The 23,291-nt window shown below is 39.6% G+C and overlaps 1 protein-coding gene across 9 annotated transcripts in view; it reads left to right on the forward strand.

The window, feature by feature from the left end:
• MTA3 (metastasis associated 1 family member 3) overlaps positions 1–23,291 on the forward strand; it is a 213,727-nt gene that overhangs the window by 94,884 nt on the left and 95,552 nt on the right. For all 9 annotated transcript variants that reach the window (XR_011569226.1, XM_070798561.1, XM_070798556.1 and 6 more), the window contains exon 4: positions 5,249–5,375. Coding sequence is in view for 8 of the 9 variants with exons in the window: in XM_070798561.1 (XP_070654662.1) it covers positions 5,249–5,375 (127 nt within the window). In the remaining variant the exon portion in view is untranslated. The remainder of the gene's footprint in view (positions 1–5,248; positions 5,376–23,291) is intronic.

Raw genomic sequence — 23,291 nt, forward strand, 5'->3', positions numbered from 1 at the left:
CCAGACATTAGCATGAGTTACAGTGTATTCACAAGGACACATGAGAAAAAGTAGATAAGAGAATCGCTGAGGAAGGAACTCCTTTTGAGGGGCAACAGTGATTTATGGAGACAACAAATCTGGGTTAGGGGGAACTGAAAATGTCAAATCTCTGACCTAATGCTTTTGTAAAAGTATAAAAGAGAATCTTAAGCTTGAAATAAATATGCAGTGCAAGAAATATGAATGAGAGGCTGCATTGATACTCGCGGACACCCCTTCAGCCTGATTCCCTGGCTGCTGGAGCTGGACTCCGGCATTTTCCTCGCCTAGGTTCCGACCCTCTTTGTTCAGGTACCTGAATGTGTGTGGCCTCTTGTGGCCCAGTTACGTGTCACATGCCCAGTCTCTAAAGTTTTGCTGTGGAGATTAATCTGTACCCCATACCTGGATGCTCTCTTTCTTCACTACTCAGCTAGTTTAATTTCTTCTCTGACACCTGCTTCCCGGGCATTGTTTCTGCTAGCCTTTCCTAGCCCCTTTCAGGCTGTGTGTGTAGTTGGCCTTGCTGAGCTCTGGGGCCGTGGATTCTTTCTCATCCTGCAGTCTAAAGCTTTGAAATTTGTAGGACCCTTGCTGGGTTGATCTCAGTTAAGTACAGTGATACTTATTTTATAAATAAATAAATTTATATTTATTGTTTGTTAAAGCTTCACACAATCCCTTGGTGTGGTTTCTTTCTGTATTCTGTCTGCAGTTTATGACCCTAGTGCCTCAGTGCCTAATAAACTGCACTGAAGCATTGCCAACTGGTATCAGTCTCTTCTGCTGCTGTACTGTTTATTGTGGGACTTCTACTTTAATAACTTTTAGAAGGTACCAAATTTGATATTCCATCAAGGTTGGTAAATGGTTTTAAAAAATTATAAATGTATTACCATGGACATGGTTTTTTGATGATAATCAGATTTGATCTTTTAAATTTTTTGTTGTCTAAATGTCAGTTTTTGCCATTATGGTTTGCTTAGTGTTTTTAGAATGTTAAAGGATGGGAGTCATTCTTGTTCGGAAGCCAATATAAATATATACAAAAATGTAAATGAAATTTAACTAGCAAACTTGAGAAAATGAGTTTTAGATGCTGTTTTGGTGATTTCTATGTTTGCTTAGGTTAAACTTAAGAAATTTTATTCCTTTTCACCCAATATCAAGAGATTGTACAAGAAAATAAGATTTGCTGTTGTTACCATTATTTGTAGAGCTTGCTGCTATTTTAGCCCTATAGGGTATACATTAGAATTCGGTTAGCTGTGTTTTGTGGAACAACAATTTATCAAGTCCTAATTAGGTGAAGAGTATAATTTCGTATGTGATATTTGCTGGTGCTAATAGTGCCAGTGCAGCGATAACTTCATTGATCTCCACTGGTGAAATGCTATTATACTTGCAAGTAAATGGCTCTTTTAGTGTTGCATTTCTATTTAAGTAGTTAATTATAAAGAACATTCAAAGAATTTTAAATCACATTATTCAGTTTTTGAGCTCAGTGGATCTTTTTCTAAATCAGTTTTTAATTTTTGCAAGTTCATTTTCAATTTAGAGTTTTAAACGTTTGAGGGTAGAAAACATTTGATACTTAGTCTAGTCGTTGCCCTCATACCATTTAAAAGAACAACAGCTAGAGGGTCACATACGATAAAATTTCTTGTGGTCCTGGATCCTTATGTAAGGAATTTGTAAGAAAAGGTTGTGAGGAGCAGAAATATGTTGCTGTTAGTGCGTGTTTTGCCAGTCAGTGTCCAAAAATTAAAGCCTCTGAGGCCACACCTTGGGCTTTACTTCCTGTGAGAGAAGCCAGCCCCGCTTCCTTGACTCTGAGTTTTCAATAGATACACAGTCTGTACTGTTCCCATAGATATACAGTCTGGTCTGGTCCAAGGAAGGCTGCAGAGCATCTGAACCTCTGCAGGTATGCATCCCAACAAACTGGAAGATTCTTAAAGAGACGGGAATACCAGACCATCTTACCTGCCTCCTGCGAAACCGGTATGCAGGTCAAGAAACAACAGTTAGAACCAGGCATGAAATAACTGAGTGGTTCCAAACTTCAGCACCCCAGGCTGCATCACCATCTCCCAGAGTTTGCTCAAACTCATGTCACCATCCATAGTGATTATGGAACCCAAGAAAATAAAGTCTGTCGCTGTTTCATTGTTTCCACATCTATTTGCCGTGAAGTGATGGGACTGGATGCCATCATCTTTGTTTTTTGAATGTTGAGTTTTAAGCCAACTTTTTCACTCTCCTCTTTCACTTTCTCAAGAGGCGCTTCAGTTCCTCTTCGCTTTCTGCCATAAGGATGGTGTCATCTGTATATCTGAGGTTATTGATATTTCTCCCAGTAATCTTAATCCAGCTTGTGCTTCATTCATCCCAGCATTTCTCATGATGTAATCTACATAGAAGTTCAATAAGCAGGGTGACAATATATAGCCTTGACGTATTCCTTTCCCAGTTTGGAACAAGTCCATTGTTCCATGTCCGGTTCTAACTGTTGCTTCTTGACCTGCATACAGGTTTTGTAGGAGACAGGTAAGGTGGTCTGGTATTCCCGTCTCTTTAGGAATTTTCCACAGTTTATTGCGATCCAGACAGTCAAAGACTTTAGAGTAATCGATGAAGAGAAGTAGATGTTTTTCCTGGGATTCTCTTGCTTTTTCTGTGATCCAATGGATGTCTGTATTCCTAACACTAGACATCAGAAATGAAAAAAAATGGTAAAGAAGTTCATATTTATGGGTATAATAATACATGCATTGATGATGAAGCAGCAGCAGTATGATTCCTTATAGTAGCTTCCTGTGATTGTGACTGCTTCACAGGAACCTAGCCTATACTTAGGGCAAGTACGCTATTGGAAACATTGTTGCATTAAAAAAAAAAATCACTTATCTGTGATAATATGCTTATGAATAGTTTTTCCAAATACAGGAGAGAGGCATAAGTGTTAGTCACTCGGTCGTATCTGACTCTTTGTAGCCACGAGGCTCCTCTGTCCATAGGCAAGAATATTGGAGTGGGTAGTCATTCCCTTCTCCAGGGAATCTTCTCGACCCAGGGATCAAACCTGGTTCTTCTGCATTGCAGGCAGATTCTTTACAGTCTGAGCCACCAGGGAGGCCCCTGCTGCTGCTGCTAAGTCAAGTCAGTCATGTCCGACTCTGTGTGACCCCATAGACGTCAGCCCACCAGGCTCCGCCGTCCCTGGGATTCTCCAGGCAAGAGCACTGAAGTGGGTTGCCATTTCCTTCTCCAATGCATGAAAGTGAAAAATGAAAGTGAAGTCAGTCAGTCGTGTCCGACTCTTAGCGACCCCATGGACTGTAGCCTACCAGGCTCCTCCGTCCATGGGATTTTCCAGGCAAGAGTACTGGAGTGGGGTGCCATTTCCTTCTCTGAGTGTAGCATAATTAATGGTAATGTAATTCTTTGAAAGGAATGTTGTAAAATGCTAAGAAAACTAACATAGTATTAATTTTTATTAAATATCACTCACCTCATGCCTGTGTAAGGTTAGACTAGTATCTGCATGTTTTATGAATTGATGACCGCTTTTATTAATTTTCTTGATTGATTGATTTACTTTAATTAATTGTTTATTTTTGGCTAGTTCTTTGTTTCTATGCGAGGGCTTTCTCTAGGTGCAGCAAGTGGGGACCACTCTGTAGCTGCGGTGCCAGGGCTTCCCTGCCCTCGCGGGGCTTCTCTTGTGGAGCACAGGTTCTAGGGCCTGTGGGCTTCCTGGTTGCAGAGCGTGGGCTCTGTAGTTGTGACACTTGGGCTTAGTTACCCTGTGGCATGTGAGATTTTCTTGGAGCAAGTGAACCTGTGTTTCCTGCATTGGCAGGCGGATTCTTTACCGCTGAGCCACCAGGGAAGTCCTTACTTGATATTTCTAAGCTACAGGGTTCATCTGTAAATATTTTCAATTGTTGCAAACCTCCAGAAAATTTCCAGTATATTGTATTTAAGTCTAGATAAAAGTGGACCCGTTAAGTTCAAGCTCATGTTGTTCAAAGGTGAACTTGGTTCAGTGAATGCAAGTTTGACCTTACTCTGCTTTCAGAGTTGACAGTTGACCGTGTAGTTCTAGGTTGACTGTCATGTCTCCTCTTGGATGGCGTTGCTCTGTCATCTTAGCATGCGGTATTGCTGTTCATCTGTGATTCCAGCGCAGATTCTGGTTTCTTTGGTGTGCTTATACTTCGTTCCTGTAAATGGTGGTAGTCTTCTCATGGCATTACTTAAAAAAAAAGTTAAGTATGCTGGTAATTCAGTCAGGACACTCGTTCTTACTGGACACTTAGTAAGGGGAAATTTTCTTGAATCATTTCTTTGGTAAGTCTTTCCTTCTCCCCCTTCTCCCCTCCCTGCACCACTCCCCCTCCACACACACCCAAAAGACATAAGAGAGTCTGTTTTCTTTATTGTTTCTTTCTGGAACTTTTATTAGTTGGATGTTGGACCACATGAATTCTTCTTTAATTTTTTAATTGGTTTTCAGTTGTCTTAATTTTGGGGAGATTTCATTAGTGTTGTCTTCTAATTCTTCTATTAGTTTTTTTTTTATTTGTGTTATCAAATTTGAAATGTGTTAACACTTTGTTTTCTGATTATACTATTTTTAAATGGAGTATTCTGGGATTCAGTTATTGTATTATAGACAGACTTTTGATGCTTTTCTCCTGCTTTTTTGATCTCACCCCACTTTTCCCTTCTCACAATACTTGGTAGCTTCAAGGATTGAGTCAGTACATGCTCTGTGCTACACTTCTCCATAGCATCCCTTTCTGTACACACATAGATTGTCACTTCCTCCTCGTGACTGTGTGTAGTTTATTTTTTTTAACATCTCCTTTCCATCTTCTAAAACTGTTATTGTTGAGAATCTTCCATTGTTGCTTCATTTTTTATTGTCATTGAAATGTTGGTATATTTTCATTGCTATTTTGGTGTGATTTCTTGGGGGAAGAAAGATACATAAGATATATGCATTGTTTCACCTGCCATCTTAAAATTGGAGTTCTTCCTTTGAGGCCTAGGTAACTAAATGTTATGGTTGTAATTCATATTGCAAGTTAAATGTGTAAGTTTAAAATCAAATTAATTTGAACAAAATATTGAATTAAAGCCTGATTCAGTCTATCTTAATAACCAAAATAGATAATACAGTTTGTAATAATGCCTTTTTTGAATTTTATTTGTGTAGAAGAAATTGAGGAAGAATCTGAAACAACAGTTGAGGCTGACTTGACCGATAAACAGAAACATCAGTTGAAACATAGGGAACTCTTTTTGTCGCGCCAATACGAATCTCTGCCCGCAACACATATCAGGTAAGAACTGTTTAGAAGTTGGTCTGATGTTTTGAGTAATACTATGACAATTGAAAGAAACAAAACTAAAACAACCTTTGGGAAGCATTTTCCAAACTCAACAATCTTGCTCAAATCAGTTCACTAAGGGCTTCATTATGTAGTCTTATCTTGAAAATTTATAGTTTATATTAGCATTTTAAAGCCCTGCACATGTTATGCAGTCAGGTAACCATGTTGGCTTTTTAATCTGGACTTTTCCAATCGTTTAAGTTATCTATTAGCATCTTGCAGAACAGTGTCCAGCAGACACCATTTTGGGAAATGCTGGTCTTCTCCAGATTCCTAGAAAAAAATATAGTTATTAGGGTCCAAGAACTAGAATCCAAGATCTGGTTCCCAGACAAGTGTCTCTTGACTTTGTAGGATACAGGACCTTTTATTTATTTATTTTGGAGGGCCTCTGGGATGAAAACTTTCTATTCTTTACTGCTCACTCACTTGCATCTGCTCTGGGCATTGATGGAATGAAAAGTGAAATTCAGTCCCTGGTTTGTATTTGGGGAGAATGGTGGTTGGTCTTTTCATCTGCTGGTGGTAAGATTTAGGCATAGATGAAGGTCTTTTTAAGTGTTGTCTGCAGTAGGTGCATCTTAGAGGTATAACAGAATGTTTGAACTCAGAAAACAGGCAGTTACTGACTCTCAGTGTCAGAAAGCTTCAGAAGGAGTTGGCATTTACTCAGCCTTTGAGAGATTAGGGGGCATCTTTCAGGTAAAAGGAAACAGGTGAGCATGGGTGTGGGCAGGGAGCAGCTTGTGCCCAGGGCGGTGGGTGTAGGGGGACGTGGTGTTTTTGTCCCCTTGTGTTAAAGAAGTTCCTTCAACTTTTGTTCACAATCTTTATTCTTTTATTCAGCCCTTCACTAGTTATGCTTGTCTTTAAAGCTGTTTATATATGGAAATAAAACGTAATAGCTTTATTTAAAAAAATTGTCCCTTCCTCTTTAGTCCTGAATGTCGATATTGTATCTAAGTGTCTTCTTCGGGCTCAAACACATTTGGAGAATTCCTGAAACTCTGGTTTGGTCTTCACAACACTCCATAATTCCCCTGACCTTTGTTTATCTTGTACTTCTCTTTTCAGAAATGGACGCAGAGATCTTCTAAGACAGGAAATGTATGACTAGATACATACTAGATGAAAAGATACTAGAATCTCTTTTTTCCAAATCTTTTCAGAGAGCTTGATTCTCCTCAATAGTTAACATCATATATAATTTCTTTTTTTTTAGTTTTTTTAGGGAGCACTGTGCTTAGATTGGTGAGAGTTAGTATTAATATGTTCTGTGTGACTTAGGGTCCTTTGTTAGAAAAGATAATCAGGCCAGATAATGTGGGAACAGTCATTTAACCTAAAAATAGGGGTATTTCAAAAAATAGGAAAGTAAGTTACTTTTTGCTGAAAGAGATGAAACATGAATACATATTTTACAATTTTCTTAAAGATACAGGTAACTAATAAATGCTGAAGAGCCATATGCATTTATCATTTAATTGGAAGAAGCTAGAATATAAAGATTCATTTTAAGCTCAAGAAGTTATGTGGCCAGTCATAAGATTCTTGCCAGAATGAGAATCTGACAAATGGTTTTAAAAATGTATCCAAAACACACAAGTATATTTTTAATTTACCCTCCTGATAGCTTGGAATCTGTTTATAAGAAATGTTGGTTTCCTTTAACAGATTGCTTGGAATGGAAAAACTAGTGAAGTATTTTTCATCTTTCACAAAGACTGAGAGAGTATATTACAGTGGAATTATCAAGACATCCCTTTGTTGAACATGGAAATTACATAGACTACACGATCATTCAGTCATGTTGAACACATTTTCTGAATATATTCTCAGTTAGGGAGCTCACTAACTGCTTGATTAAAAAAAAACAAGGTCCCCAGCTTGTAAACTTAAGGAATTTACCCTGTGCCATTCTTTTGAATTATGAGGAAGAGATATAGACATTTGAGGCATTTGTTTTTGGATTTTTTTTGTTCTCAGAGTTGAGAGGTTGTAGTGTTTTCTCACCTTTGGCTCTCATTTTCAAACAGCTGAATGAAATTAGGGGCAGTCTCTGGCCAGAGCACGACACCGTGCTAACCAGCCCTCATGTTGATGTAGAGCAAGTGCACTTTGGAGTGGTCTTGACATTTTGCTAATATTGAAGTCATACCCTATCTGTTGTGCTGTAACAGGAGAAAATTACTGAAGTCCCATTGTTCTTTGGCAGCACAGAGGGGTAATTTGATGAATACTGGCTTTTTATTCTCAGAGACATTATCGAGTGCCCAGAATCTCCTTGGTGCTGTGTGGAACAGAGGAGAAAACCTGACTGAGGCATTCCTAAGGTCTTTTTTAGTTTTTGTGATCTATAACATTAACCAGATGCTACAGACTTCCAAAGTGGCCGGAAGAGACGACTTTTCAGGACTTCTTTTCATTTCAATGAAAGAGAATGAATAGGACCAGGACAGTTCTGGGTGGAGTTAGCGATTCACCTTTTGTTTGTGAGATAGGTGGGGTTTGAACATGAGAAGTCCTTTGGAACATTATTTGGGGAGTGAAGGCCAGAGACAGCATGCTTCCTGCATAGTGCCTTAGGTCACTAATAATAGATTGTATGCTGCATGGGTTATATAAAGCACTGTAAAATGTATTTTTATGCTAGTTAGACCCATCATAGTGTGTGGGTGTGTGGGGTGTGTGTGTGTGTGTAAAATACTGTGTTCAGTTATATACAGTCCATGTTTATTGAACTTGGCTTTTAAAAATTGTAATATTTATTGAGCCTTTATGATAAGTGTGATTCCATTTGCTTTACATGTATTTTATTTGATCTTCATGATGAGTTTGTAATGTGTGTATCAGAGATAGAAAGCTACATTTTAGTAGCTTGTTGGGTAGATAGGCTCTTTAATTTCCTATTTCTTTTTTCACATAATGTTTTTTGTTTACTCAAGTTGAATGGTCAGAATTGCATTAAAAACTGAGTGAAGCATATAAACTATACTGTTATACAGTGTTAGGATATAAATAGTGACTGGGAACTAGTGACTTGATTGAGTGCCTAAGTTTGTGGATGTGTCTTGCATTTGGTCCAGTGTCACTTTTTCCTTACCTTGAAAGCACAAAGCTTATTTTTTTTAAAAGCTAATTACAGCATTGTATATGTAGTGATTAATACCACTTCTCTGCCTCTAGGGTAGCCAGTTAGTCATATTTAATTAGCACTAATCCTTTCCTGCTTGCCAACCTTGGGATCTGGGTCACAGCCTTTGAAGTCATGCTTCATTGTGTCTTAAAAGGATTTTGTTAGCTACCTGTTGATTATTGGCTCCACCGTGTCCTGTCATAAGGGCTTTTGGACTGGATGATTTCTCCAAGTCTTGTTATGAGCAGTGAGTAGTGATAGAGCAACCATTATATCTGTGTCGTTAGACCTGGCCCTTGCTCAGAGCATCACTGGTGAGGATCCTGCCTTCCTCATTGCTTAACCTTGACAAAATCCAGAGAAATTCTTACAGAACCTAAATTTAGTGTCAGTAGTAGGTCTTCAGGGCTTCCCTGGTGGCTCAGTTGTTAAAGAACCTGCCTGCAATGAGGGAGACCTGAGTTTGATCCCTGGGTTGGGAAGATCCCCAGGAGGAGGGCATGGCAACCCACTCCAGAATTCTTGCCTGGAGAACAGGCTGGGGGCTGAGATCCATGGGGTCCCGAAGAAGAGTCAGACACAGACACGACTTGGTGACTAAGCACGGGATAGCGCAGTAGGTCTTAAAGATAGAGATGCACATAGTGTCAAGCTGTCTCTTAATGACAGGGTGCTTCAGAGAAAACCTTACATTCTTTTTCCTCTTAAACAATTTTTAGCTTGGGATTCCAGAATGTGATTATGGTTATCTCCATCCTCACCATCATTGTGCCATAGAAGACTGGCTACAGCCACAGTTTATAATGAACTTTTCTTGGTTCAAGCAATGCTATGTTGCTTCTGCATTCTCACCTCCAAAATAAGGAGCTTTCTTAACTCAGTTAAAAAAGTATGTTAAGCAGCTGTTAAAAATCTTGAGTTTTATGTGTAATGTGTCTAGGTTCTTCACATCAGACATCATCTTGGAGTGTAAGACTCTAGAAACTCATTATCTCTTTTCTTTCTCCTGCTTGCTGTGGAACACAGTACCCAGTAGTCAGTCAGACTTTGAAGTTTTCATAGTTTTCATTTAATTTTATTTTTGTCCTTTAAGTAAATAAAAATCATCAACAGAATAATCTTCTCTCAAGTACTCCTAACCTTAAATGAAGTTTTAGGTTGTGTGCCTTTCTCTGTTTGTGAAAATTAAAGATTGATGTATGGAATCCCAGGTTGCTCAGGACTCTGAGGGAAAGTGAGATATTCAGAGTGAACATCGAGCTTTTATATGCAGGGCTAGGCTGAGCATAGGAAGTCTATTCTGTATACATATTATTCGTCACCAAACAAAATGAATTTACAAGCCATATATAGCAACCATGAGAAAGGGGGAAATGGAAGAATTTCTAGCCAATAAGAGGTATTTGGGGGGTGGGATACTGAAGTTCTTGTCTTAACACCCAGTGTTGATGAGGACAGGGAAACAGATAACTCTTAGATATTCAACTGTTAGTATAGTCCAAGAAATAAAATTTTAATGTGTGAATATCCTTTGACCGAGCAATTCCACTTTTTGATTTTATCTAACAGAGGCTCTTAGGAAAGGGTGTAGAAATATATATACTGATACGTTCATTGAAGAATTGTTGTGTGTACTGAATTAAAGATATTTGTTGCAAATAAATGAGATTTTCATTCCTAAGTATGAGTCTGCATCATAAACGTAAATAGGAACTTGGTATTTGATAGATTTCAGGATTATTTTACTATCAGAAAATGCAAGCAACTTTCATATTTATGCTTTTCTATATTTCTACCTTTTTTGAAGTGAGACCATTTTAGGCATATAATGGAAGAAGTAGTACTTAAAAATTTGTCTATTAGATAGGGAAAATGCCAGTTTTGTGTTCATTTTAACTCCATGCCCTGCCTGACAATCTGGCTGGTTTTAATGAAGACAGAATAGGCAGGAATCTACTAAAAACTAAAATCTTCTTTATCCCCCCTTCCGCAGTAGTAGTAAAGTGGTAACATTGGCTACTGTTATATTAGCTACATTTGATAGCTGACCTATAGATTTAGGGGTACATTTTCCAAATATTTTTTTGCAAAATGCTGTTTCCTTCGACAATTATCGTGTCAATTCACATTCCCATCACAGTACATTATGAATATGCCCATTTTGCTGTTTCTTGAAAAATACTGCATATTAAAATTGAATATTACTACATATTAAAATTGTAAAATAAACTTTTATTGTTTATTTTATGATAATGGAAGAATTATAATTTACTGTTGAAATAGGGGATAAAAACATGAAAAAAGATGCAGACACAAACCCCTGTAATCTCTCCACCCAGCGCACTGACATTTTGGTGTGTCTCCAGTGTGTTTTTCTTTTCTTATCTTGTGTGCGTTCTTTGGGCTTGGACTGTGCATTGTTGGGAGTTTACTGTATGGCAGAGGAGCTACACTCCCCAAGTGCAGCTTCTTCCCTTGTTAAGTGGTGTTTATTCTTCAGTGCTGCTATTGTCATCTTCGCTCTTTCTAGGTTGGTTTGTTTTTAAATATGTGAGAAATATGGTTGGAAAATGAATGATGGAACAGTAGGAGGAGAGGGGGAGGACAGTTAAATAAAGGCTGGAAAAACTCCATTCTTGAGACATTAACAGACATGCCTGATAGGTTTGATATAGCTGAAGTAGTGGAATGAGAGTAACAATACTTTGGGCAACTGCCTGGCTGTCCAGTGGTTAGGAGTTGGTGCTTTCACTGCTATAAGTGTGCCTTGCACCACCCCCCCCACCCCCCCCCACCCCCCCCCAAAAAAAAGAATACTTTGTCATTCAGAAAGACTGATGCTCATTCAGAAACCAGTCCAAGTGTTACTGTCTTGGACTGGGCAAAGATTTCTCAGGATCATGAAGATATTCTGTTTTCTTGAAGCAGCTCTGTTTTATGTATATGGTGTGAATAGAGGTCAGTTAAAAGCTAAGTTTAAAAAGATACGATTTATAATATCATCAAGCAATATCAAACACCTAGGAATAAATTATAAGAAGGATGTCTTTAAAAGAAAAAGAAAAGGAAAAGATGTATAAAAACTCCACATAGAAACTATGGAGTATTGCTAAAGGAATTAAAGACTTAGTAAAGTAAATGTGTAACAATATGTCTGTTTTTCCCAAGTTGATCTAAAGATTCAATGTAATTCCAAAGAAAAACTTAGCAGGGTCCTGTGTGTGTGTGTGTGTGTGTGTGTGTGTGTGTGTAAATTAAGAAGCTGAGTCCAAAATCTGTGGTAATGGAAAGGACCAAGAATATTTCAGAGCATGGTTCGTATTCTTCTGGGTGTCCCCCCATACACATTCAGGAGGGGCCTTGGGAGATCAAAACTGTTTTCATATCAACAATAAGATGTTACTTACCTTTTCCCTGCATTGATTTTGCCAAAACAAAATGATGTGCAAAAGCAATGGTGGGTTAACTGCTGGCACCAAGCCAACTGGAATCAAGTCATTGTCACCAAACTGGACTGTAGTTATCACTGTACTGTATGTAATGCCTTTAAAAATAAAATTGAAGAAAAATGTACACAACATATTAAATATTGTATAGTATACAGGGCACATTAAGAGGTCACACATCTTTTTAGTGTTCCATGTACTGAAAGGAGAAGTATGCATGAATCACTTTTGCTGTATATGCAAGCGTGATGGTTATTTTGAGAAAAAAACTCATGGTCTTGTTTGAAATATGAGCTGAACTATTAAATAGCCATCTTTGTCATGGAACACCATGTTTGCCTGAAAAAGCCACTGAGAGATGGACTATGTTTTTTTTTAAGACATGACCATTTGGTGGATGTTTTTTGAAAATGAAGTAAACTAGTCACTCATGTGAAAACATAGTTGTCTGTTAAGCCAGACATTGAAGAGATTTGTACAACTGTAAAATAATGCCACTGTTCTCATTAATTTTGGAGGGGAAAATATAGTAATTAATAGCAAATATTTGCTAATGTGTAATATTTATTTTATTTTAAATTAGTTGATGTTAAATTTTAAATTTTAATATCTATCTAAGGTAAATATTGATAGATATAACCCACAAAGAAAGAAGTTCTTTGAAGTCCTCAATAATTTTTAGAAATATGAAGAGATCTTGAGATCTAAAAGTTTGAGAATCATGATAAAGTCAGTCTTTAAGAATAAAAATTTTAGAGGCTTATATCATTTGATATTAAGACACTTGTATAGCTACAGTCAGAGAAGGCAATGGTGACCCACTCCAGTACTTTTGCTTGGAAAATCCCATGGATGGAGGAGCCTGGTGGGCTGAGGTCCATGTGGTGGCGAGGAGTCAGACACGACTGAGCGACTTCACTTTCACTCTTCACTTTCATGCATTGGAGAAGGAAATGGCAACCCACTCCAGTGTTCTTGCCTGGAGAATCCCAGGGACGGGGGAGCCTGGTAGGCTGCCATCTATGGGGTCGCACAGAGGTGGACACAACTGGAGCGACTCAGCAGCAGCAGCATAGCTACAGTAATTAATGTAGGATAGTATGGGTAAGTGGATTGTGAAATAAACCAGTGGGGTAGAATAGAAAAGCCAGAACAGACTTGCATATGTAGCACAAGTTGATAATTTGATGAAAGCTCCATTGCAATGTGGGCTTCCCTGGTGGCTCAGGGGTAAAGAATCCACCTGCAGTGCAGGAGACCCAGGTTCGATGCCTGAGTTGGGAAGATGCTTTGGAGAAGGGAATGGCTACCCAATCCAGTATTCTTTACTGGAGAATTCCCATGGACAGAGGAACCTGGCAGGCTACAGTCAGTCCATGGGACAGTGAAGATTCAGGCACGACTGAGTGACTGCCACACATACACACCTGGAGTTCCATTAATCACAATTTGTATGGAGTAGTGATATTCTAATTATACTGTTACTTCTTCATATACTAGTTGGAAGGCTTCTGTGCTTTTAGTTATGACTCTTAGTTTTAGTTTTATGTTTTAGTGTATAACAACAGCTTGCTGCTAAGTCCCTTCAGTCGTGTCTGACTCTGTGCAACCCCATAGACGGCAGCCCACCAGGCTCCACTGTCCCTGGGATTCTCCAGGCAAGAACACTGGGGTGGGTTGCCATTTCCTTCTCCAATGCATGAAAGTGAAGAGTGAAAGTGAAGTTGCTCAGTCTTGTCGGACCCTCAGCAACCCCATGGACTGCAGCCCACCAGGCTCCTCCGTCCATGGGATTTTCCAGGCATGAGTACTGGAGTGGGGTGCCATTGCCTTCTCTGGTATAACAACAGCAGAGGCTATCAACTTTTATCAGACTCAATCTCTGTTTTACGTATTTCTTTAAACTTCGTATGCTATTGTGGAATGAAATTCATAGATTAGTATTACATATGTGGTACATAATTTGGCTTGGAATTGAATTTTGGTTTGGAGATGACTAACCCCATTGTCCTCAAATATCTATTGTCATTGAAAGTAGTTTATATCGCATAGGTTCTCCACACTCTGCATATTACCCAAATTTCCCTTCATTTAAAGCTTAAAATTCTCTTACCCATTGTATTCTGCAGTTTCAGTGATGACCTTGGTGGTGAGGTGGTTGTGGTGGTTTAGTCGCTAAGTCGTGTCCGACTGTTGCAACCCTATGGAACCTGCCAGGCTCCTCTGTCAATGGGATTCTCCAGGCAAGAATACTGGAGTGGGTTGCCAATTCCTTCTCCAGGGGATCTTCCCAACCTAGGAATCGAACCCAGGTCTCCTGCAACACATGCAGATTCCTTACCAATTGAGCTATGAGGGAATCCCTGGTGGTGAGGTAGATGATTTAAGTTGGAAGACAACTGGCTTTATAGCTGAGCTTTTTTTCCCTAATATTTTATATATATTTTTCTCTTTGCCAGTGGTTTTGGCCTTTTTAAAAATTTAGTACAGCCTTTGTATTATTACTATCTTTTTTCTTGAGATAACAATGGCATCTAACATTATGTAAATTTCCTATGTACAATATTCTATTTCTACTTCACTATGCACTAATGCGCTTACCACTGAAATTTAATTTCTGTTACCATACAGTTGATTTCCTTTACCCATTTCAGCCTCCCCGGGCCCCTTTCCCTCCGGTAACCACTCTTCTTTTCTCTGTATCTGTGTGTTTGGTTTGTTCCTTTATTTTGTTTTTTGTTCATCTGTTTGATTCCACATATGAGTGAAATCTTACAGTATATGTCTTTCTCTAATGTATTTCACTTTCACAGTACTTTCAAAATCCATCCATGTTGTTGCAAATGGCAAGATTTCATCTTTTTTTATGGCTGATTGGTCTTCCCACGTAGCTCAATTGGTAAAGAATCTGCCTGCAATACTAGACACCTGGTTTCTATTCCTGGGTCAGGAAGATCCCCTGGAGAGGAAAATGGCAGCCCACTCCAGTATTCTTGCCTGGAGAACCCCATGGATAGAGGAGGCTGGAGAGCCACAGTCTATAGGGTCTCAACAGTTGGACACGAGTTAGCACTATCTTTCTTTCTTATGGCTGATTAATATTCTGTTGCATATATATCATACATTTTAATCCATTCATTTGGTGATGAGCACTTCAGGTGTTTCCATGTTTTGGCTATTATAAATAATCCTGCAGTGAACAAGGAGTGGGGAATACACATATTTTCAAATTAGTGTTTTTATAATCTGTGGATGAATTCCCAGAAGTGGAATAGCTTGATAACATGGTAATTCTATTGTTAATCTTTGACGAATCAACATACTATTGGGTTGGCCCAAAAGTTCTTTCAGGTTTTTCCATAGCATCTTATGGATAAGTGAACTTTTTTGCCAACCCAAAATGGTAAAGACTGTGCCTGCAATGCAGGAGATCTGGGTTTGATCCCTGGGTCTGGAAGATCCCCTGAAGAAGGGAATGGCTACCCACTCCAGTATTTCTGCCTGAAATTCCATGGACAGAGGAGCCTGGCAGGCTATAGTCAGCCCATGGGGGTTGCAAAGAGTTGAATGTGACTGAGCAATTAACAGTTAATATTTTCCATAGTGGCTGCACAAAATCCCATGAACAGTGCATGCTGCTGCTGCTGCTGCTGCTAAGTCGCTTTAGTCGTGTCCGACTCTGTGCAACCCCATAGACGGCAGCCCATCAGGCTCCACTGTCCCTGGGATTCTCCAGGCAAGAACACTGGAGTGGGTTGCCATTTCCTGAGTCTTCCATGAGGGTTCCCTTTTTTCCACATTCTTGTCAACACTTGTTATTTTTTGCCTTTTTGATAATAGCAGTTCTAGCTCTAGCATGTGTGAGGTGATACCTCATTGTGGTTTTGATTTGTGTTTGCCTAGTAATTAGTGATGTTGAATATCTTTGCATGTGCCTGTTGACCATCTTTATGTCTTCTTTTGAGATTCATCTCCTCTGCCTGGTGTTTAATCAAATTGTTAAGTTTTTTTTGTTTAATTGTTTTTACATTAGACCTCCTAGATTGATTGTCTCCTGTTTTTGTTTTGTTGTTTTGTTTTTTTATTTTTTAAAAAACTTGCTTATTTGTTTTTTGTTTTGAGCCAAATCTTTGAATTTTATCTTCTATCTGGTGGTGTTTTAATTTTGGAAACATTTTTAAATTTTTCAACCTTTTGTCTTCTGCATGTTCCTTTTCATTACATCCTATTTTTGTTTTATGAATGTACTATCCTCACAAATGTTTTTAAACATTCTGATTGTATCTTCAAATTTCTCCTTGTTGTGTAAGTCACCTCTGTTTCCTCTAGTTTCAGGTTTTTAAAAAAAGTTTTTTGTATTTATCTTTTGTTCTGTAATATTTTTGCAAATATTAGGTGATTCATAGCTGTCTATACTTACATAAAACTAAGGGAATAGCGAGGCTAAACAGGAGCCACATTTATATGGACAGGCTGCTGGTAGACTTCTTTCTGTTAGGCTGTATAATGGGCTTTTCCAGGTTCTGTTCTTAAGACTGGAATTTTCCTTTCTGGTCTCTCTTTCTCTTTGTAAAAGCCCACAGTATTTCCTGGCAGTCTTGATGCTGAAAACTTGGCCTCTGTGTACTGGTGCCAAGTTGAATCTTGGAGACAGAGTTTTGGGTAAGATAGAAAAGAATAGCCTTATTGTTTTGCTAGGCAAAGTGGGGACACAGGGGACTCCTGCCTTCAAAAACTGTGTGTCCCATCCTGGAAGGATCTGACGAGGGGTTTCATGGCAGTGGTTCAAGGACTTCCCTGATGGCTCAGAGGGTAAAGTGTCTGTCTGCAATGCAGGAGACCTGGGTTTGATTCCTGGATTGGGAAGATACCCTGGAGAAGGAAGTGGCAACCCACTCCAGTACTCTTGCCTGGAAAATCCCATGGACGGAGGAGCCTGGTAGGCTGCAGTCCATGGGGTCACAAAGAGTTGGACACGACTGAGTGACAGGACCCGACCAAGGATGGGATTGCTGACAAGTTTAGGATGTGGAGCAGGGCCTACATTCCTTTAATCTGGTTTCAGATAGTCTCTTGATGAGCTGCTCTGATTCCTTTAATCTGGTCTCAGATGGTCTGGGGCTTCCCAGGTGGTAAAGAACCTGCCTGCCTGTGCAGGAGACACAGTTTCTATCCCTGGGTTGGAAAGATCCCCTGGAGGAGGGCCAGGGTCGCAAAGAGCTGCATGTGACTGAAGCAACCTAGCAGGCAGATGGTGTACTCTGGAATGAAGAATGCTGGCATTTTCCATTTTGGGGGTTTTAGTTGTGTAAAGAGCTCAAAAGTGATTTGTTACCTATATCCTTTGAGGTGGAACCAGGACCCTGCCCCAAGACTGTGCTATTGTTTCTTGACTGTGCCTCCCTTGTCTGTGTATACCCTTCCTTCACTGATTAGCAACTGTTTGAATCTGCCCTTTGGAACTCAGGGAAGGTCAAGGAGGCTGGAGTCTGTTCCTTCAAACAAGCAACAGGGGACTCAGAGGCTTCTGTTCCCAGGAGCTCTGCAGAGTCCCGCTTTGTTCACTGTCCAGTCCAGGTACTAACTAGGTTCAACCCTGTGTAGCTTCTGAGATCAGATGAGATTGGATGTGTTTTGGGTGATCCTTTCCTAGATAATGGAGAAGGAAATGGCAACCCACTCCAGTACTCTTGCCTGGAACATTCCATGGACTGAGAAGCCTGGTAGGCTACAGTCCATGGGGTCGCAGAGTCGGACAGGACTGAGCAACTTCGCTTCGCTTCCTAGATAAGACTGGAATTTCTTTAGGGCTCTGCTGGGTAGATCCGTTTCGTTTTCCCTAGCATCAGGTCACTGCGCCTGTTTTGGACCTTGTCTCAATTGTTGTCTGTTGTCTGATTGTATTAAGTAAAACAGACCAATGCTATGTTTAATAGTAATAATGTTAAGTGGGCATTTGTGCCTTATTATGATCTTAGGGAAAATATCTCTAGTGTTTTCCTATTAAAGTGCTCATCCTGGGCTTTGGTTTGCTGTGCTCAGTCTGTCTTACCTGTCTATCTTCAAGAATTTTTTGACATCTTTGATGTGCTCATGACCTTCTTATTGTACTGATTTTAGGTTCTTTTGTTTCTAATGCTCTTGCTATTGTTTTAAAGGCATCTGAGAAAAAAGGAGATAAACCCCTGGGCTTTGCCTGTCATTTATTCATTATTATTGTGAGACTCCAAGTAAAAATACTTTGCAATATTGGAGTTTATCTCCTTGTATGTCTTTGTGAAACTAGTTATGAAATTGTTTTGGAAATGTTTTGTGACTCTGAGTTATTCAACATTAAAAAAAATGTTTTTATCCATTTTAAGAGGTGTAATCTGAAAATCTTTTGGTTCATGCTTTACCTTGAGTAGTTAATTTTTGAAGGTAGACTTTTTCTCTAGGTGGTCATACGTATCAGAAACTAATGAACAGAAAACAGTTAGCTATATGAAGAATCTATTTAGAAATAAAATCATATGAGGACTTCCCTGGTGGTCCAGTGGTTCTCCTACAGAGGGTGTAAGTTTGATCCCTGATCGGAAAACTCAGAACCGTCATGTGGCGTGGCCAAAAGACAAAAACAAAAGAAAAAAAAAATGTTCCAAAGACTGTAAAACTATAGTTAGTAGTGTTACCAAACAAAATTTGTGTACCCAAAATAGTGGGGTCAAATAAAGGTTCCAGTTTGGAGCAGTGAAAGGTTTATTGTAGGGCCAAGGAAGGATAATGAGCGTGGCTCATGCTCAAAAACCCAGAACTTCCCAGTGGATTGTGGGGAGTTTTATAGCAAAATTTGGGGTGAGGGCTGCAGGGCATACAGTGGTTTTCTTCCGAGTGGTTGATGGTGAGATACCAGTGTTGGGGTCCTTTCATGGACTGGAACCTGGTGGTCCAGAGTCGATGATAAGAAAGTGAAAGAGAGAGCTGGAGGGAGGGGGAGAGAGAGAGAGAAAGAAAGAAAGAAAGAAAGACACGGGGACCCAAGCTCTGATGGAGCAAAGGTGCTTTATTAGCAGAAATGCAGGTGTATATATCTTTCGTAAGATGATTACTCAGCTATTACACAGGATGAAACTTTATCAATAGCCACAATGTGGATAGTCTAATACATACAAGGTCGCTGACGCTGAAAAGAGTCACTGAAGGGAGTTACAGAAAGGAATCCAAGCAGATACTGTTTCTCATGATCTCAGTCCTGAGTGCAGCTCTACTCTTTCCTGGAATAGGAACTGATAAGAAACAGAAAATCCTTGAGAAACAGCATGTAGGAATCCTCCTGTTAAACATTCCCTGACACCAGAGCAGTGCTCCAAGAATCTTGCACTCAGCCTAAAGTTGCCGTCCTCCACATGGGTGTGGGGGACCTTGGTTCCTACAAACGAACTCAAAAATACTCAAAAATATTATTCTATGTATTCCTTGAGGTGGAATCTGGATCCAGGGTTGCACTGTTGTTTCTTGACTGCTCCTCTTCTGATTCTGCATTTCCTCCCTTCCCTGATTAGCTACTATGTGGATGTGTCCTTTAGGATTCAGGGAACCTCAGGGAAACTGAGCCATGCTTGGTTTCAGTAGATGGAGGTCGATGGAAATAGATTGCCATGGTGAATTTATGAATTACTGAGATTGGGCATAGTTACCCAATTTGGATTAATGCTTGGACTCACCTACGATCCAAAAGCAGTGAATTTGTTGTCAGGATTAAGGAAAACTGATTTGGCCCTCATTTATAAACTTGAACATTTTGAGGGGAAGGGATACATAATGTATATAGTTCAGAAATAAAAATGTGGGGTAAATAATAAAATGTTCCTCTTCTATACAGTCCCCAGCTCATAAATGTTCCTAGAATCTTATGTTTATTTCTAGAAACAATGTGTATAGAAGCAATGAGGTATATGTGTTAGTGTCTTTAAGTAGATAGTGAAATAAATTATGACATTGTTATGTTGTGCTTGTCAAGTCCTAAAGATGTGTCTCATTCAGTCCAATAGCTGTTTTATATTTCTAATTTATTCTTGTTGTTCAGTTGCTCAGCTGTGTCCGATTCTTTGCAACCCTATGGACTGCAGCATGCCAGGCTTCCCGGTCCTTCACCATCTCTGGGAGCTTGCTCAAATTCGTGGCCAATGAGTTGGCCATCCAACCATCTTGTCTTCTGTTGTCCCCTTCTCCTCCTGCCTTCAGTTTTTCCCAGCATCAGGGTTTTTTCTAATGAGTCAACTCTTCACATCAGATGGCCAAAGTATTGGAGCTTCAGCATCAGTCCTTCTAATGAATATTCAGGATTGATTTCCTTTAGGATTGACTGGTTTGATCTGCTTGCAGTCCAAGGGCCTCTCAAGAGTCTTCTCCAACACCACATTTCAAAAGCATCAATTCTTCAGCACTCAGCTTTCTTTATGGTCCAAATCTTACATCCATACATGACTACTGGAAAAACCATAGCCTTGACTACACGGACCTTTGTTGGCAAAGTAATGTCTCTGCTTTTTAATATGCTGATTAGGTTGGTTGTAGCTTTTCTTCCAGGGAGCAAGTGTCTTTTAATAACATTGCTGCAGTCACCATCTGCAGTGATTTTGGAATCCAAGAAAATAAAGTCTGTCACTATTTCCATTGTTTCCCCATCTATTTGCCATGAAGTCATGGGACCGGATGCCATGATCTTAGTTTTTTGAATATTGACTTTTAAGCCAGCTTTTGCACTCTCATCTTTCACTTTCTTCAAGAGGCTCTTTAGCCTCTTTGCTTTCTCATAAGGGTTGGTGTCATCTGCATATCTACAGTTATTGATATTTCTCCTGGCAATCTTGATACCTGCTTATGCTTCATTTTAGTTCAGTTTAGTCACTCAGTAGTGTCCGACTCTTTGTGACCCCATGGACTGCAGCACACCAGGCTTCCCTGTCCATCACTAACTCCTGGAGCTTACTCAAACTTATGTTCATTGAGTTGGTGATGCCATCCAACCCTCTCATCCTCTGTAGGCCCCTTCTCCTCCCGCCTTCAAACTTTCCCAGCATCCGGGTCTTTTCTAGGGAGTCAGTTCTTCCCATCAGGTGGCCAAAGTTTTGGAGCTTTAGCTTCAGCATCAGTCCTTCCAGTGAATACTCAGGACTGATTTCCTTTAGGATTGACTGGTTGAATCTCCTTCATCTAGCCCGGTATTTCTCATGATGTACTCTGCATATAAGTTAAATAAGTAGGGTGACGTAAAGAATAAGCAGGGTGATAAAGCTGACCGCCAAAGAATTGATGCTTTTGAATTGTGGTGTTGGAGAAGACTCTTGAGAGTCCTTTGGACTGCAAGGAGATACAACCAGTCAATCCTAAAGGAAATAAGTTGGTGATGGACAGGGAAGCTTGTGCAGTCTATGGGGTTGCAAAGATTCAGACACTACTGAGTGACTGAATTGAAGCAGGGTAGCAATATGTAGCCTTGACGTACTCCTTTCCCAGTTTGGAGCCTGTCTGTTGTTCCATGTCCAGTTCTAACTGTTGCTTCTTGACCTGCATACAGGTTTCGCAGGAGACGGGTAAAGTGGTCTGGTGTTCCCATTTCTTTTAAGAATTTTCCACAGTTTGTTGTGATCCACACAGTTAAAGGCTTTGGCGTAGTCAGTAAAGCAGAAGTAGATGTTTCTCTGGAACTCTCTTGCTTCTTCTGTGATCCAGTGGATTTTGGCAATTTGATCTCTGGTTCCTCTGCCTTTTCTAAATCCAGCTTGGACATCTGGATGTTCTCGGTTGACATACTGTTGAAGCCTGACTTGGGGAATTTTGCGCATTACTTTGCTAGCATGTGAGATGAGTCCAGTTGTGTGGTAGTTTGAACATTCTTTGGCATTTCCTTTCTTTGGGATTGGAATGAAGCTGAACTTTTCCAGTCCTGTGGCCCCTGCTGAATTTTTGAAATTTTCTGGCATATTGAGTACAATACTTTAACAGCATCATCTTTTAGAACCTGAAATAGCTCAGCTGGAATTCCATCACCTCCACTAACTTTGTTCGTCATGATGCTTCCTAAGGCCCACCTGACTTTGGACTCCAGGATGTCTGGCTCTAGTCCAGTGATCGCACCATTGTGGTTATCAGGGTCATGAAGATCTTTTTTGTATAGTTCTTCTGTGTATTCTTGCCACCTTTTTTTTAAACATCTTCTTTTCTGTTAGGTCCATACCATTTCTGTCCTTTACTGTGCCCATTGCTGAGTTTTCCATCTTTGTTGGCATATTGAATGTGTAGCACTTTCATGGCATCTTTTAGAACTTGCAATAGCTCAGCTGGAATTCCATCACCTTTACTCACTTTGTTCGTAATCCAATAATTGATGGATATTTGCTTCATTTTAGTCTTTTACTGTTACAAATAGTACTGCAAAGAGCAAATCTGTGCCTAGGTCATTTCACATGTTGAACTATGAGGTTGTGTACAAATTAAATTACAAAGTAAAACAGTAGAAAATGTCTTAATTATATTTTTTGTATTTGTATTTCTTTCTTCATGTTTCTATATTGGTCAAAGCAGGGGAATTGAACTGAAAGGATTTGTAATTTGTGAATTTATGATGTCTCTATTGAGACCTTTTTAAAATCTTCAGAGAAAACAAATTTTTACAGACTTGTGTCTATTGATAATTAAGTAGTAATGAAACCGTAACTCTGATTGGGATTTGAATTTACCGTCTTTTAATGAGATCACACACCTTGTATCAGGCTTAATGAAGCTGAAGTTCTTGATGTCTTATAGCAGAAAGAATTCAGTGGGAGACAAAGTAATAGATAAGAAGTGGATTTATTTAGAAAGAAACGCACTCCATGGTGTGAGCCATCTCAGAAGGTGAGAGAGGCACAGAGTATGGGTTTGTCAGTTTTTATACGTGGGGGACGGGGGGGTGGATATTTCATAGGCTAATGAGTGAGAGGAGTATTCCAACCATTTTGGCAAGGAGTAGGGATTTCCAAGCCAGGCTTCAGCGATACGTGAACCGTGAATTTCCAGATGTTCAAACTGGTTTTAGAAAAGGCAGAGGAACCAGAGATCAAATTGCCAACATCTGCTGGACCATCAGAAAAGCAAGAGAGTTCCAGAAAAACATCTATTTCTGCTTTATTGACTATGCCAAAGCCTTTGACTGTGTGGATCACAATCAACTGTGGAAAATTCTTCAAGAGATGGGAATACCAGAGCACCTGACCTGCCTCTTGAGAAAGCTATATGCAGTTCAGGAAGCAACAGTTAGAA

This window comes from Bos indicus, chromosome 11, assembly GCF_029378745.1.
Source record: "Bos indicus isolate NIAB-ARS_2022 breed Sahiwal x Tharparkar chromosome 11, NIAB-ARS_B.indTharparkar_mat_pri_1.0, whole genome shotgun sequence".
Lineage (NCBI taxonomy): Eukaryota > Metazoa > Chordata > Mammalia > Artiodactyla > Bovidae > Bos > Bos indicus.